Below are 14,993 nucleotides of genomic sequence, written 5' to 3' on the forward strand. Positions count from 1 at the left end.
CAAGCTGTTAAAAATCCTTTGAAATGCGAACCTCAGTATTAACCGATGCCTGCAGGACCCGAGGTAGGAATTCACGCAGATTTTGCTGGTCCAATCCAAGAAAAAATGTCTCTAATTATCGCAGATGCATTTACTAAGTGGCCAGAAGTATACACCATGCCCGATTGTACATCAGAAACAATCCACAAGTTTTCTACCATGTTTAGCTGCTTCGGAGTTCCAGAGACCTTAGTAACTGATAATGGCTCGCAATTCATCGCAGAATCGTTTAATTATTTCTGTAGCACAAATAGAATAACTCATCTTCGTTCCCCACCCTATCATCCACAATCAAACGGACAAGCGGAACGCTTTGTGGACACTTTTAAACGAGCATTATTGAAAGGGTGAGGCGAAGGGACAACTGGACAGGTGGTCACAAAATTTTTAATGTCCTACAGAACCACTTCGAACCCAAATGTTCCAGATGGTAAGTCTCCTTCTGAAGCCATGTTCGGAAGGCGTATTCGGACCTTTTTCAACGCCATGTTACCACCCAAATTAGTGGACGGGCACAGTCACAATCCAAATATCCGGAACTTTAATGTTGGCGACGAAGTTTTCATTAAATTCTACATCGGGAAGAACCGATGGGAGCCGGGAAAAGTTGTACAAAAATTGAGAAAAGTTCTGTACAGAGTCCGAGGAACTTTTGAAACATGTATACGATTTGCAAATCAGATCCATAAGGACAAAAGCACGAAGAAGACTAGCAATAACCGGCCGAATTTTCTGTTAGAGTTAATCTTAGACACACCAACGCTACATATGCCTAAGGACACTGAAAAGAAGCCTCTGATATCGAAGACGACAAGAATAATGGAACGCCGCCGCAACTCAGTCGTCGAGCTACAAGTAGATCCTAGAAAGAAATCTTATTCGGGGGAGGTGTTGAGTCAGCTTTCCGAGAACTGCAACGAAGCCTCCAGAGGCCCTAAAGGAGCCGAAGAGTCTTGGCCAATCAGAGCATGATAGAGCTATCTAGAATATCAACGTGGCGTGCTACTATTGGTCAGTAGCATAATATGTCTTTTAGCGGATTGGTCAAAATATGATGTTGATTTAACAAATGTTAACATCTATAAATACCCGTGTTTTTCTGTACAAAAATGAACCTTTGGAGTAAAGCGTTTTTAACTTGTTTTGCGCCTTTTCTCTTGGGTTCAGGTCGCTGCTTAGTTCTAGCTTGCGGGTTACCAGAATAGCTTAGGAACCGAATAAAGCGTTCAAATTAACAAGACTTATCAAATACTTTTAACTAAATCGAATTTATGGGAATTGATTTAATACGTGGATCGCATTCGTCACGGTTTGATCTCACTTGAATTGTCATTGCAAACGAGGAAATAATAAACAATTACTCTGTTCTAGTAAAGAACTACTCAGGACTACCCACGAAAGATCACATCAGGAATTGAACGTAGGACTTGTAGTCTTACCGTAAACACTAAGTCGTTAGCACCACTTAGTTGGCAACTGATGATATTTGTACATCAAATTGTATCCAATATCTGACTTTAAAAGATTCTTGGGTATCCGTTATTTCCTAGCAGATTGTATCAATAATCTTTCTTTACTCTGACAGCTTCCTCATTACCAATGTATTTTTCAATCAGCCTAAAATATCCCATAAAGTTTTACACTTCAGATACATGTGTAAGATCAGTGTGATTTGAAAATAACCATGTTAGACTATTTATGAACCAAATGGATTTTGAATAGACTTGGACTTAGTAGAAGGGGGATTTGTATAGATTGTCGAATTTTCATGTTGTAAATCACAGACTTGTTTTCGCTAGGCCACCTGTCTCACAACTATGTAAGGAGTGAGACAGTAATTCACTTCATTCAATAGATGAGGGTTAGGCAATATCATGAAGTGATTGGAGTTAGACACCGCAACACCATTGGATGTCTGCTAATTTGTCTAGAGGTTAAGCCTTAATACATGAGGCATAAGATAATTTCCTCGGTCACCTGTGTTGAGGTCATTGATACGCACTGCTGAGAAGTCCTACACTAGGAGAAAAGGCCGTCCAGTGTTTTCAGGTTTTCAATGGTGGTCTCAATAAGAGTAGCTAGTGATTTGATCCATGGAAAGACCTGAATTTATTGAATTCAGCTAACGGCCTATTATTCCAGTTAATTCCCATGGTATTACTGATTACAATGTTGTCAGTTGATTTCTCATTCGAATAATGTACTTTATCAAGGTTTTTTATAAGGACTGTTGTGAAAAACAAATTTTAGATACTATAATAATTTCGATGGTTAAGATCATGAGTCAGTTGAAGCTAGACCACGTCGTGGGTTCGAATCTCGCATGAGGCGAGGTCGCGGATGCGCACTGATGAGTCCCACAATAGGACGAAACGGTTGTCCAGTGCTTCCAGGTTTTCTATGGTGGTCTAGCTTCAACTGACTCATGATCCTAACCATTGAAATTAATATTGTGAAAAACAAATTATAGATCATCTCAGGAATCGAACTGGAAATTTTTTTCAATAGAAATGACCTAGAATAGGAAATTCCTATTTTTTTAATTTGCCTTTTATTTGTATATTTTATAAATATGAAATATGGTGTTTACTAGATATGTATACAATCATCAAAATTTATATTCACTTTAAACAATAACATATTTTTGTTTCAAGGTTATTGCGCAAAATTTGGGCTGACCTTATTATAGATAGCCTGTATTGAAACTATTCAATCAATCTATAAAAATAGCTAAATAGAAAGGAAATACAAACGAACAAATGAAATAAAATCACAGTAAAACATACAATGCAATATGTCCCATGTTTGTGCATACACAATTTCTGGTTATCATTTCCCCAAGTTATTGATCTATAGAGAGTGAAATAGTTTTTGCAAATATCCATCCATTCAGTGTGAACACTATCTATCCCATATACACACTAACACAAATGTATTTCTCATGTAAAAAAAATGATGGTAGTAAATTTAATAGAAAGAAGCAATGACGGTGGTCATTACAACAGATAAAAATCAATAAATCGTGCACTTTTTTCAGACTAAGTACGTGGATCTGTAGTAAAAGATTTGGTAGTAAATATGTGGAAGCTATCGTAGAATGATCATATGCAATTGGAAATTATTGTCTTGTATTTAATCACTGAATTTTAGCGAATATTCTATACTGTAGTATCGAATCTTTTAGGTATGTTTATTACATGAATTTACAATTATTAAACATACTATTGTTTAGACATTAACCAATACTCTAATAGAAACATCTCCATAGTAAATTTTCAAGATGAATTTCGCACATATAATACTAATTTCCCAGTTAAATGGTATTTACTCCGTCATACCGTCAAATAAATCTAAAGTTGACTGACTTTACAGAACAATCAATGATATTAGGTGATTATCACATTGTATCGATAATTGACCACAGTCGAAAATAGTGCCTAAAAAAGTTTTATTTCAAAGGTGATTGATTTCACATGATTTATGGAACCTGAAAGTCACAGATTTGATTGTGAAGTTTGACGTACGCAATGCATAGGAGTTATTAGTTTAGGATAATATAATTGCTTAGTGTTTCTGATTCTAACAATTTTCCAACTTTTATAAAATCAGAATGAGGATAATATGTATCTGGTTCCAGTGACTTGAATGTCCATCGGTTGAATGTCCTTAATTAGTTAATTTCTGAAGTTAGAATACATTAGACTTGTAATTTATTGTAATACAGTCAAGAAGATATACAATTAAGAATCTATTCAAAGAGAATAATTAATTAGTAATTGGAGTTAGGTTTTTATCAGTTGTAGAATTGTATGAAAGTTGTTTTTATTCAGGTTTCAAGTTTCACAAGGATATATGAATCTACTATCCATTATATGAACTAGTTTGTATACAAAATAAATTATAGAAATGATCAACTTTGACTCATTGTTAAGAAAATACATGAAATACAATTATATCAAGTATATATAGATTATTCGATACAAGGACTTTTTATTTGTTGATTCATGTTTAAACGTTTTGAACGAATTTTCTCTCTAGCTCTTATAAATGTTAAAATATCTGCATCAACTACAGGATCACCAGTCATTGGAATTGAATGATTTAGTTGATAATTCACTGAATTATTATTGAGATGTTCATTTAACTGTACACTTTCAATAGATGATTTATTCAACTTTGAATCTGTATAAGCTATTTTCAAACAAAAAGTAGAAAAATGATGATCAGTTTAAGTTTTTACAAGTAAAATTATTATTAATTCAGATGAAAAGAATTGTCTGTATAGGTGTGAGGTTGTGATGCTTGTAAAAGTTTCATACATTAAACGAAAAATTGATACTAGTTGGATCATCTGTGAAAATCTGGAAGTATTGGATAGCTGTTTCATCCTGGTAAGGGTTTGTCAGCAACGCGTATCCAGGATCCCACCATAGGAGATTGAACTTAAGCATTCTATCTTGCAAATGGTCGCCTAAACTGTAAACTTCATAGCTAACATCGAACGGTTAATACGTTTAACTTTAGTAGTGCACAGTTTAAGCGTTCACACACGAGACCGAAGGGTTAGATCATGGATGCTCACTTCTAAGGAGTCTCGTGCTACCACAAATTAGTGCTTCTAGTTTGTTAGTGTATGTCTAATTAAGATTAATCGATGGTCCCTATGTCCTCTTTGGAAATAATAATATAATTACAAATCAGATCAAATATTCAATCGAAATTATGTTTTCAATAAGAGGTAATAAAGTGAGGATAAGCCATAAGTTCTTCATATGTTTACAAAAATAATAATGATAATCATACAGAAATATGTGAATAATAATATCAACAGTAACAATATTTAAATAAGTTGGTTTTAAGTTGTGTACGTACAAAAGGAAAGAGTGTTTTTAAACTAGTCAGGTGAGATTACCCTATAGTTAGGATGATTACCAACTTGCTGAGTCTAAGGATGAGCAAATTTCGTTTTTGTACATATTGATCTGACTTTTTACGCTGAATAGCTGATGCGACTGACGTTCGAAGGACTTTGTTTTGATACATCTTTAACAGACTTTAACTTGATAAGCTACAAAACGTACTGATTTATACTGAGACTTAGTCAGTCAGTAACAATGTAGAACTTTGTACGTACGTACATGATTGTCGATTCAAATCCCGTGGTGGTAGAGGCAGTAGAAGTATAAGGAATAATCGGGAAGATTAGGGTTCGAAGATGTCATTCAAGGAGTATAATCCATTGAAGTGAATTTAGAAAGAGAAAAAAATGGACATGAAGAGTGCAGAAGAGTAGAATTCGGGAGAGCACAAAGAGTGGATGCACATGCGCCATTGCAAACGATTTTGAGCCATGTCATTCAAGGTCTCCAATTATCGGTAGCCATCGTCTCGAGGATCTCAACATGGCTCAGTCCACTTGTTAATGACTTCATGAATTTATCCCATGTTTAGGTCTGGCCGCCCCTAGCTTTCTTCCGACATACTCCTACACCATAAAACATCGCTCGTTGGGGCAGTCGGTGGTTGGGCATACGTAACGCATGTCCCAGTCATCTCGACTGATGAAGTCTCACTACTTCATCAATTGACTTGCCATTCTTACCTAGTACCTGTTTTCTAACAACTGCATTACTATGAACAGTTTGAACTAATTGGACAAGTACTGAACCACCTCATATTTTCATATTAAGTTCAGATATTTTTATATATACAAAACTATCTACAACTCTACATGTAAGTAAAGCTCACGGATATTGTAGTTTATGTATGTATTTTAACAAAAAGATTCCCATAAGTTAACGAAGTTATAAATCCCAATAGACGATTTATAGTTCGATTATTACTTTACAATACCCTTAGTCCGTTTTTGTAAATTATGAATTTAGGCTAAATACACAGAAACGTACATTAAAAAGTAAATAATTTTACTACGGATAAAAAATATACACTTTTATATTTTCGGAAGGGGTTTTGTGAAGAGTTTAGAAATTTCACTGGTTGAAATCATGAGTCAATTGAAGCTAGACCACCATGGAAAACCCGGAAGCACTGGACGGCCGTTTTGTCCTAGTATGGGACTCCACAGCAGTGCGCATCCACGATTTCTTCCCCACTCACTAGTGATTGACTTGAAGAGACACTCCTGGAGTTCTAGTGAGCAGCCGTTACCAGTGGAGTTTAACCGGGTCTGTTGTGAGATAGTAATTCACTGAAGACATTGGTGGATGTTTCACTCAACTTCGTGGACTGATTGAAGTGAAACATTAACACCGTTGGATGCCAGCTCAGTGGTCTAACGGTCAAGCGCTCGCGCGCGAGACTGATAGGTTCTGAATTCGAATCGCGCGGGGGAAGAGGTCGTGGATGCGCACGGGTGAGGAGTCCCACAGTAGGACGAAATGGCCGTCCAGTGCTTCCGGGTTTTCCATGGTGATCTAGCTTCAATTGACTCATGATTTCAACCAGGGAACTTTTATATTTCCCATTAACGGAGTATAAACAACACAGAATATCAACTTATACAATATAACAAAAATAATTATCAAACGATAGCATATATACATATATTGTAAATGAAGTAAATAAGAGGATTGATCTACGATGATCATTAGTTTTGAACATATCTGAATGAACATTGGATTACATTATGCCCAAACTCCTAATAAATTGTGAATTAGTCGAGCCTTAGTGACATCATTTTGAATATACTATAATTCGTAAAACGTGTAATTTTCTCATACATGCATAGTCCATCGAACAAAGAGATGACAATAAGTATGTACACTACGTGGTAATTCCTCACGAATCTCATTTGCATTAATTGACCAGTATTATCTCTACTCACCAGATGTAACCTTTAAAGATTTTCTTGTTTCTAAAATCCACTGCGATAGTGTGGCTACGGTAAAACGTGAAATAACAACACAGATGGAGAGTTTGACTCCTGAAAACTTACAGATGTGTCATAAAAAATGGAAGAGAGGACAGTACTTCAAGTGTATAGCCATAAGTAGGAAGTGGATCGAAAAAGGATGAATTTAGTGTACATATTTGTAGGTCAAATCATAAACATAAATTAATTTCAAATAGTTTGGATTTCCCCACTGAAATTTGGTCAGCCTTGGTTATTATATGTGCAAATTTCGCTGATTGTCCCGATGTCGCCAATATGATATAAGTTTATATAGAATAGAGGAAACATGGATAGCAGTGGTATCCAGGACACGCCTCTCGTCCAATTATGGGCTTTAACTGGATGTACCTGAATCCCACAGTTGATGTTCACCCTGGGACTAGACACCCAGAACTGTTTGATTTAAACGTTAAAGCCTTAACCACTTATTCTACATAAACATTATAAACTGATATAGAGTTACAAATAATTAAAAATATGTGGAATATATTTATTATACAAAGAAGTTTTTCTTTTAATTTGATTTGTTTGGTCATTGACAATTATCAATGATTGATCATACGCATAACAAATAAATATGATTGAAAGAATGCATCAATTTACGGCAAGTAGAATTTATGCGTTACTTACATTGTTTTGAAGATTCAGATAGATTTTTATCTTCTACTGTGCAAACTGAGCTTGTGTCATTCAACTAAACAAAAGTAAAAACATGGAATCGGTTGAAATTGTTTTAAGAGTTGAAATTGCGAAGTGATCTTAGTTATACCACAATTGAATACTTCGAGTCACTGATTTCATAGATAATTGTAATAGCATAGTCCAAAATTGTATACAAAGAAACAGTCCTACTATCAGCCAAAAATATAAGTGAGGATGATTACTTGTCAATACACTTTGACTATTTATCCGTACAGAACTACGGATAGATACAGGAATTTTGATGAGTTATTATTTTTATACGTTAATGTTTCTTATCATCATTAGGCTAGATACATATAATCAAAATATATTATAACCACACTTATATTGAAATAAAAATATTTCTGAATGTTGTTTAGAGCCAATTATTTTACTTACCTTCACATTCTTTGGGTCATTCAAAGAATTTAAACTATTCGATTCATTCCGTTGTTGATGTGAAATATTATCATCACTTTGTTCAATACTCATTTGATTCCACCAAGATTCAAAATCTTGAACTAAACGCATTTTAGCCAATTCCAATGAATGTTGTAAATGTTCCACTCGTTGTTTCAATTCTTTGAGTGAACTATATGAATCTCGATATTCAGTTCTTTTTAATTCTAACTGATTGCGTAATTCTGTCACTAAATGTTGTGTTTTAGAATCATTTTGATCGGTTTGCATTAAGGAGTTGAGTTGAACACGAATAGCACCTGACAGTAAGTTCAAAAAGAAAATATTTATTAAACGAAGAGCAACTACTTGATTGCATCTACAATGAAACAAATGAACACTAGAGTGCCGTCTTGTTCTAGTACGAGGAATCCTAGCAATGTAAACCCGCAACCACGAAAATGGTTAAAGACAGGACCTTTAAGTACTCGATCATTAAACCATAAAGTTATCACCCAATGGTACACGCTTCTAAATATAAAATGACGGTTATCCAATGCTTTTACTCACAAATATTTCAATTCCGACGTCCATTAGTCATGACTCTCATGAGAAATTCGAGAAAGCATGTTGATTGTTATTCAGTCATAGGTGTCAGTGTTTTATTATAGAGCAAAGTATATTTATCCACTTACCAACTTCTTCTTTCGCCTTGGACATTTTACTTCCTTGTAGTTTTGCTTCAGCATAAAGTGACTTTAATTCTTCCTTCTTTTTGTTGATTTCATCTTGAAGTGGATAATCTTGCTTAAATATATTGAATGCTTCTTCACGACCCAAAGATAGTTGACCAACTTGATAAGAAAAAAATTATTATAAAAGCAATTTTCGGTATAAGGAAGGGCTTGTAGAGAATGAAATTTTCGTAATTTAAATCATGATGTGATCTTAGGTGGACAACTATTGAAAACCAGAAATCATTAGAAAGTTATTGCTTCTCAGTGTAGAACACATCGGTAGTGCATATCCCCAACCTCATCACAGGGAATCGTGTGATATCGTGAACTGATTAAAGTTAAACATATTCACCATTTAGTATAAGCTCAATAGTCTAGAGGATAAGTGTTCGCATGCAAGACTGAAGGTCCCGAGTTCCAATCTCTGTGGTGGGGTAATAAATGATCACTGTTAAAGAGTCCCATACTTGGACGGAAAAGCAGTTCGATGTTCCTTGATTTTCAGTGACAGTCCAAATAACATTATTTCACGATATGAACTATGAAAAAAAAATTTGGAATACAATATGTACACTTAATAATAGAAATAAAACAATTTCCGATGTGCACCAATTATTTAGTTTGTTTCCAGTAAAGATAGATATTACACTAATCACAGTTTCTTCCTTATACTGTTGTTTCCCTTCACAAAATTAAGCAAAGCAAAGACGACAGTATTTGCAGAATACGATGAGTTCATTGTATTTCGTTACTTTTTCTCCAACTATACACATACAGGCTAATATGCTTAACTGTTTTTAACAAAACATTGGAAAAAGTGAACTATCAATAACGAACAATTTATGTAGTGTGAAGGAATCTAAGAATTGCAATTTTAAGAGAGGAGCTTCTTTTTATAACGACTTGAATTAACAGTTCTGGAAGGTTAGGATTATTTCATTTGTTAGGGTTTTTGACAGTTTAGAAAGGAAAGGAGAAAGCACAAGTTCAACTCACTAGTTTGTAATTACAAATTATTAAAGAAAATCAGGGTCAAAATACTGCCAATGAATCTTTTTGAATACAAAGGTCAAGTTCATGCCCCCTAATTGTTATGACTTGTGTGGATTTTAATGAAGTTCATTTGAATTGCTTATTGATAAGTTTGAACTAAATCATTGAATCCACATTGTGCCCAATGCCTAATAGGCAATGAGCTATTGAACCACATAAACACCTTTTTGCTTGAAGGTATAGTTTTTTAATGGAATAATCTCAACAAAGGAGAAAAGCGGGCTTCTACTAGTTTTCATAATTAAAGATAATTAAACATATTTGCTAGTATGTATGTAATTGGAGTGAACGCAACGAAATACAATGAATTTATTGATTTCTGAAAATACTATCATTCTTATTTTGATTACATTCTCCGCCTAACAAAAGTTTATAGATGATTCTTGATTCGGTATTTTTTTTAAATTGATTTTTCTATTTAACCATGAAAATAAGGTCAAGAAATCTCGCCGTTTTTAATTAATCAACTATTAAATAAATTCTCCTGGAGCACTTATAGTGTTACACCTGGTCGAAAAAAAACTCTAACCAGAAAAATAATTCAAACCACTTAGAGTCTACCCTGACAGTTGAAGGATCTCCATTCAAAAGAATTATGGCGACTCGTGGTGAAAGTCGATATTCTTCGAAAGTCAGGAGGACAATGCTCCTTCTAACGACCAGAGCAACAAGCGATATAGGTACACCGAATGCTCGGACAATGTGGAAGACCGGGAGGAACAATCGGACAGTTACGGAAATGAAGAGTGCTTGGGATAAGCGAAACCTATTGGACAAAACAGGTTAGATTAAAAAGAGGTGCTGCTGTACTCTGGTCACGAAGAAGAAAATGCTCCTCACACTCAGGGGGTTTCTTTTATGCTGTCCAAAGACGAATGAAAAGCACTTGTAGGATGGTGGGCTAATAGATCAAGAATCACTAAAGCATCCATCAAAACAAAGAAGGAGGAAATCACAAAGAATGTTATCCAATGTGATGCACCGACCAATGATAGCAACGACGATGATAAAGATCAGTCCTACAAGAGACTGATCGTCGAATAGTACTCAGCAAAGCATCTGACCACCCTAATGGGGGACCTAAACACCAAGGTCGGTTTGAACAACATCAGGTATGGAGATATCATGGGACGACATTGACTGACTGGGAGAAAAGAACGAGAATGATGAGAGATTCGCAAATTTATGTGCATTCTGCAAAATGGTTATAGGTGGGACAATATTCCCACACAAACGAATACGCAAAGCTATATGGGTCTCAATGAATCACACTACACAGAATCAGATCGATCATATTTTTACCAACAAAAATTCAGAAGGTCATTGGAAGATGTGAGGACCGAGAAAGGAGCTGAAATAGTTTCAGATCACCACCTAGTTGTGGCCAAGATGAAACTGAAGCTAAAGAAGCATTGAACAACTGGAGAAACAGTATTACAAATCTTCAATACAGCCTTCCTTCGAGATACTGACAAACTCAATGAATACAAGACAGCTGTCAACAACAGTTTTCAAGCCTTACAGGACCAAAAGAAGAACTACTATGGAGGACAACTGGAAAGGGGTCAAAAAAGCATTAACATCAACGTGTCAGGAAGTGCTGGGCCGCAAGAAGTATCGCCATAAGTAATGGATCTCTATCAAAATCTTGGTCAGGATTGAAGTAAAGGAGAACAAGAAGACAGCAATTAACAACAGTCGAACAAGAACAGAGGAAGCCAGGACGCAGGCCAAATACACAGAAGTAAACATGAGAGTGAGGAGGACCATTACAGCCAACGGACAGAAATACGTGGAAGACCTATCAGTGACAGCCCAGAAAGCTTCAGGAGAAGGAAATATGAGACAACTACATGATACAAAGAAAAAAGGCTAGAAGAAAAATATAATAAACCAGAGAGAATAGTCAAGAACAGAGAAGGTGAGACAATCACAGTAATTCATGAACAGAGGAACAGGTAGGTAAAGCACTTTGAAGAACTCTTGATTAGACCAGCCCAAGCGAACCCAACGAACATCAAAGCAACACACACAGATCTTCTCATAGATGTCGCTCCACCAACGATCGAAGAAATCAGGATGGTCATCAGATAAATCAATTGTGGGAAAGCAGCAGGACCTGTCAATATACCAGCTGAAGCACTGTAGTCAGACATAGAATTAACTGTAAACATGCTCCATGTTCTATTCAGGAAAATTTTGGAGGAAGGAAGAGTACCGACAGAATGGAAATAAAGAGACGTCATCAAGATACCAAAGAAAGGAGGTCTCAGAAATTGTGAGAACTACAGAGGTGTCTCATTACTATTGGTAGCAGGAAACATTTTTAACAGAGTTGTAGAACCGGATGTGATATTGAATGGACCCCAACTTCGGGATCAACAGGGTGGATTCCGTAACGATCAGTCGTGTGCAAAGCAAAACACGACACTACGGATCACTGTTAAATAATCGATTGAATGGAACTCATACATCAACTTCCCTGACTACGAGAAAGTGTTTGACAATGTGGATGGGAGAACTTCACAGAACCTTCTCTGACACTATCGTGTACCTGAGAAGGCCATCACAATCATACGGACTACACTGCAAACTCATCAAGGAGGACAGCAGACATGTATTCCAGTCGGACTGGTGTCAGACGAGGCTGCTTGTTCTCCCCTTTTCTCTTTCTTCTGGTGGATGATTGGATTGTGAAGACCTCCACATCTAAGGGGAATCATGGAATACAATTGACAGATTAGATGCAACCAAACGATTTTAAATTTGCAGATGACACATATACACCAGCAAGTGCCGGTCAAGACATTCAGTGTAGCAGCAGCCCCCACCACATTGGGCCTCAAAGTTTACAAGCAAAAAGCAAGTTCCTAAAATACAACACAGAGAGCCCCAACCATGTCACGCTTGATGAAGCCCAGAAAGTAGTGGAAGCTTTTACGTAACTATTCGGCATCATCTGATGCAGATGTTAAGGCACGGATTGGAAAGGCGAAGGCCGCATTCCTACAACGGAATAATATATAAGATTTAAAACAACTGTCTTTAAACCAACATCAAAGTCACAATTTTTAAAACGAACGTCAAGACAGTACTACTATACGGAGCTGGCACTTGGAGGACTACTAAAACGATCATCAGAAAGGTACAGGTGTTCATAAACAGCTGTCTATGTAAGAGATACTATAGATCCACTGGCCGGATACCATCGATATCGTTCTACTTTGGGAGAGAACAAACCAGCTTCTAGATAAGAAGAAAATTAGGAAGACACCCTGGAGGTGGATAGAACATACATTGCGGAAATCAACAAACTGCATCACGAAGCAAGTCCTAACTTGGGATACTCATGGCAAAATTAAGGCATGCAGAACAAAGAACACATTGCGTTGGGAACTGAAGGCAGACATAAAATGAATGGACAGCACTTAGGAAACAAATTGAAAAGAGAGCCTAGGACAGAGTTGGTTGAAGAATACTGTCCGGAAGCTTTCGCTTCTCCATGAGGGGTAACAGGAGTCAGTAAGTAAATAGTTATTTCTGTCATCAAGAATATATGGCATAAGATTGTAATTTGATTTCAAGTTATGTGATTGAAATTAGTCATTAAGACACTCTAAATTTATACTTCGTTCTAGATGACATTTATGGACAGGCTGTAACTATCGCTATTAGGAGAATATTTCTCGCTTTTGGGGCTTTAGTCAGAATAATCGAATGTCACATTCAGATACATAACTACCTAGCTATTTAATCTACCGAAGATCGTCGTTATGTTCATCTGATGAGCGCTAGCCAAAAAGGACCTTGAGTCAAGAGAATTTTACAAGTTATCTCCTATCACTTACTATATTGTGAACAACACAGACCAACTCATAACCACATATATCTGCAAAATGAAATATTGTCTTTAGATTGAAACGTGAATTAAGTAGACTGAAAGTTTAATGTATAAAAGCTTACATCTAAAGGCTTATTTAAAATTTTGAAGATACTGATATTCTTCTAAAGAATCGAAGTAATACCAATTATTCACTTAGGCATTAAGTTCAAAACTTGGTGCCGATTGTTTTTCACTATTCAATACTTGACATATTGTTCAACTGAATGACTAAATATTAAGTATAACATATAGTGATATGACGGGATTAAAAAGCAAAATTGCATCCTTTTACTTATCATGATTTTTGTAGAACATTACTTCCGTTTGATTAATTTAATGTGATGATTTCTCAATGTAATATTTGTATTATTTTCCAGTGTGATATTTTATTCGTTATGACATTAATTTATTTGAATGTGATGTCTATCGAAGATACGACATTCTTGTACAAAATTAACGTTACCTATGCTCAGGATGACACGAAGTATGTGATTTGTTATAAGTCTGGGTATTTTGCATATGTATGACAGTATTTTAATTAATAATCGAAATGGGTGTACAATCAATGTATGAGTGTATTTTCGACTACAGTCGTCGTGCTTTTGATTTATTAAATCTTCATTTGTACTAATCTTGGTGTTCTTACTTCATATTTTGGGAATATTGTAGTGGTTCTTTATTTTACAAGTATAAGTAATAAGCGATTCTGACATAACAATTAGCGACGACCAGTCATAATACATAGAAACTATTTAGTTTTTATTGATAAACAGTATAAATTTGAATGATAAACAACAATCAGTCAAAACGGTTGCCATCTCTTAAGTTGGTCAAAACCAATCGATGTATTTAAAATAGATCAAAATAATTTCTAAAAGCTGTTACAACAGATTATAGTACCTATTTACATGTCTGTCAAGAAGTTCACATCATTAATAGAAGAATTTGTTTAAAAGTGGACAAATAACCTACATTCAATTTTGACTGTGTTTATGCATTGCTGTTTATTCGTACAATGAAATCAGCATGCTATGGGTCGATAAGTTATGAAGAAGTTCTTTTTTACGGAAAATGTTAAGACTAAAATCATTTTATGATCAGACTATGAATAGGTTAAAAGATGATAAGACGATTATTACACTGTTAAATTAAAATGGATTCCTTAATTTATGTAAACGTTGAGATTTTATAAACACAAGTATAAGAAAGTAGAACAGCGCTTCGAAACTTTAAGTCATGTAAAATATCAATCATCATATTGTATTTATTCTATGTTTCATGAAGTTGA

General features: G+C 35.4%; 1 protein-coding gene across 1 annotated transcript in view; it reads right to left on the reverse strand.

Moving 5' to 3' along the window:
• Positions 1 to 2,631: 2,631 nt before the first annotated feature.
• The window catches only part of KIF6_1 (Kinesin- protein 6), a gene marked incomplete at its 3' end in the record, with an annotated part of 52,339 nt that continues 39,977 nt past the window's right edge, over positions 2,632 to 14,993 (reverse strand). The window contains exons 15-18 of the mRNA XM_051210639.1: positions 8,728 to 8,886; positions 8,033 to 8,352; positions 7,583 to 7,646; positions 2,632 to 4,230 (exon numbers count right to left, since the gene is read on the reverse strand). Of these exons, the coding sequence (XP_051073187.1) occupies positions 4,010 to 4,230; positions 7,583 to 7,646; positions 8,033 to 8,352; positions 8,728 to 8,886 (764 nt within the window). The remainder of the gene's footprint in view (positions 4,231 to 7,582; positions 7,647 to 8,032; positions 8,353 to 8,727; positions 8,887 to 14,993) is intronic.

This window comes from Schistosoma haematobium, chromosome 1 (assembly GCF_000699445.3).
Source record: "Schistosoma haematobium chromosome 1, whole genome shotgun sequence".
Classification (NCBI taxonomy): Eukaryota; Metazoa; Platyhelminthes; class Trematoda; order Strigeidida; family Schistosomatidae; genus Schistosoma; species Schistosoma haematobium.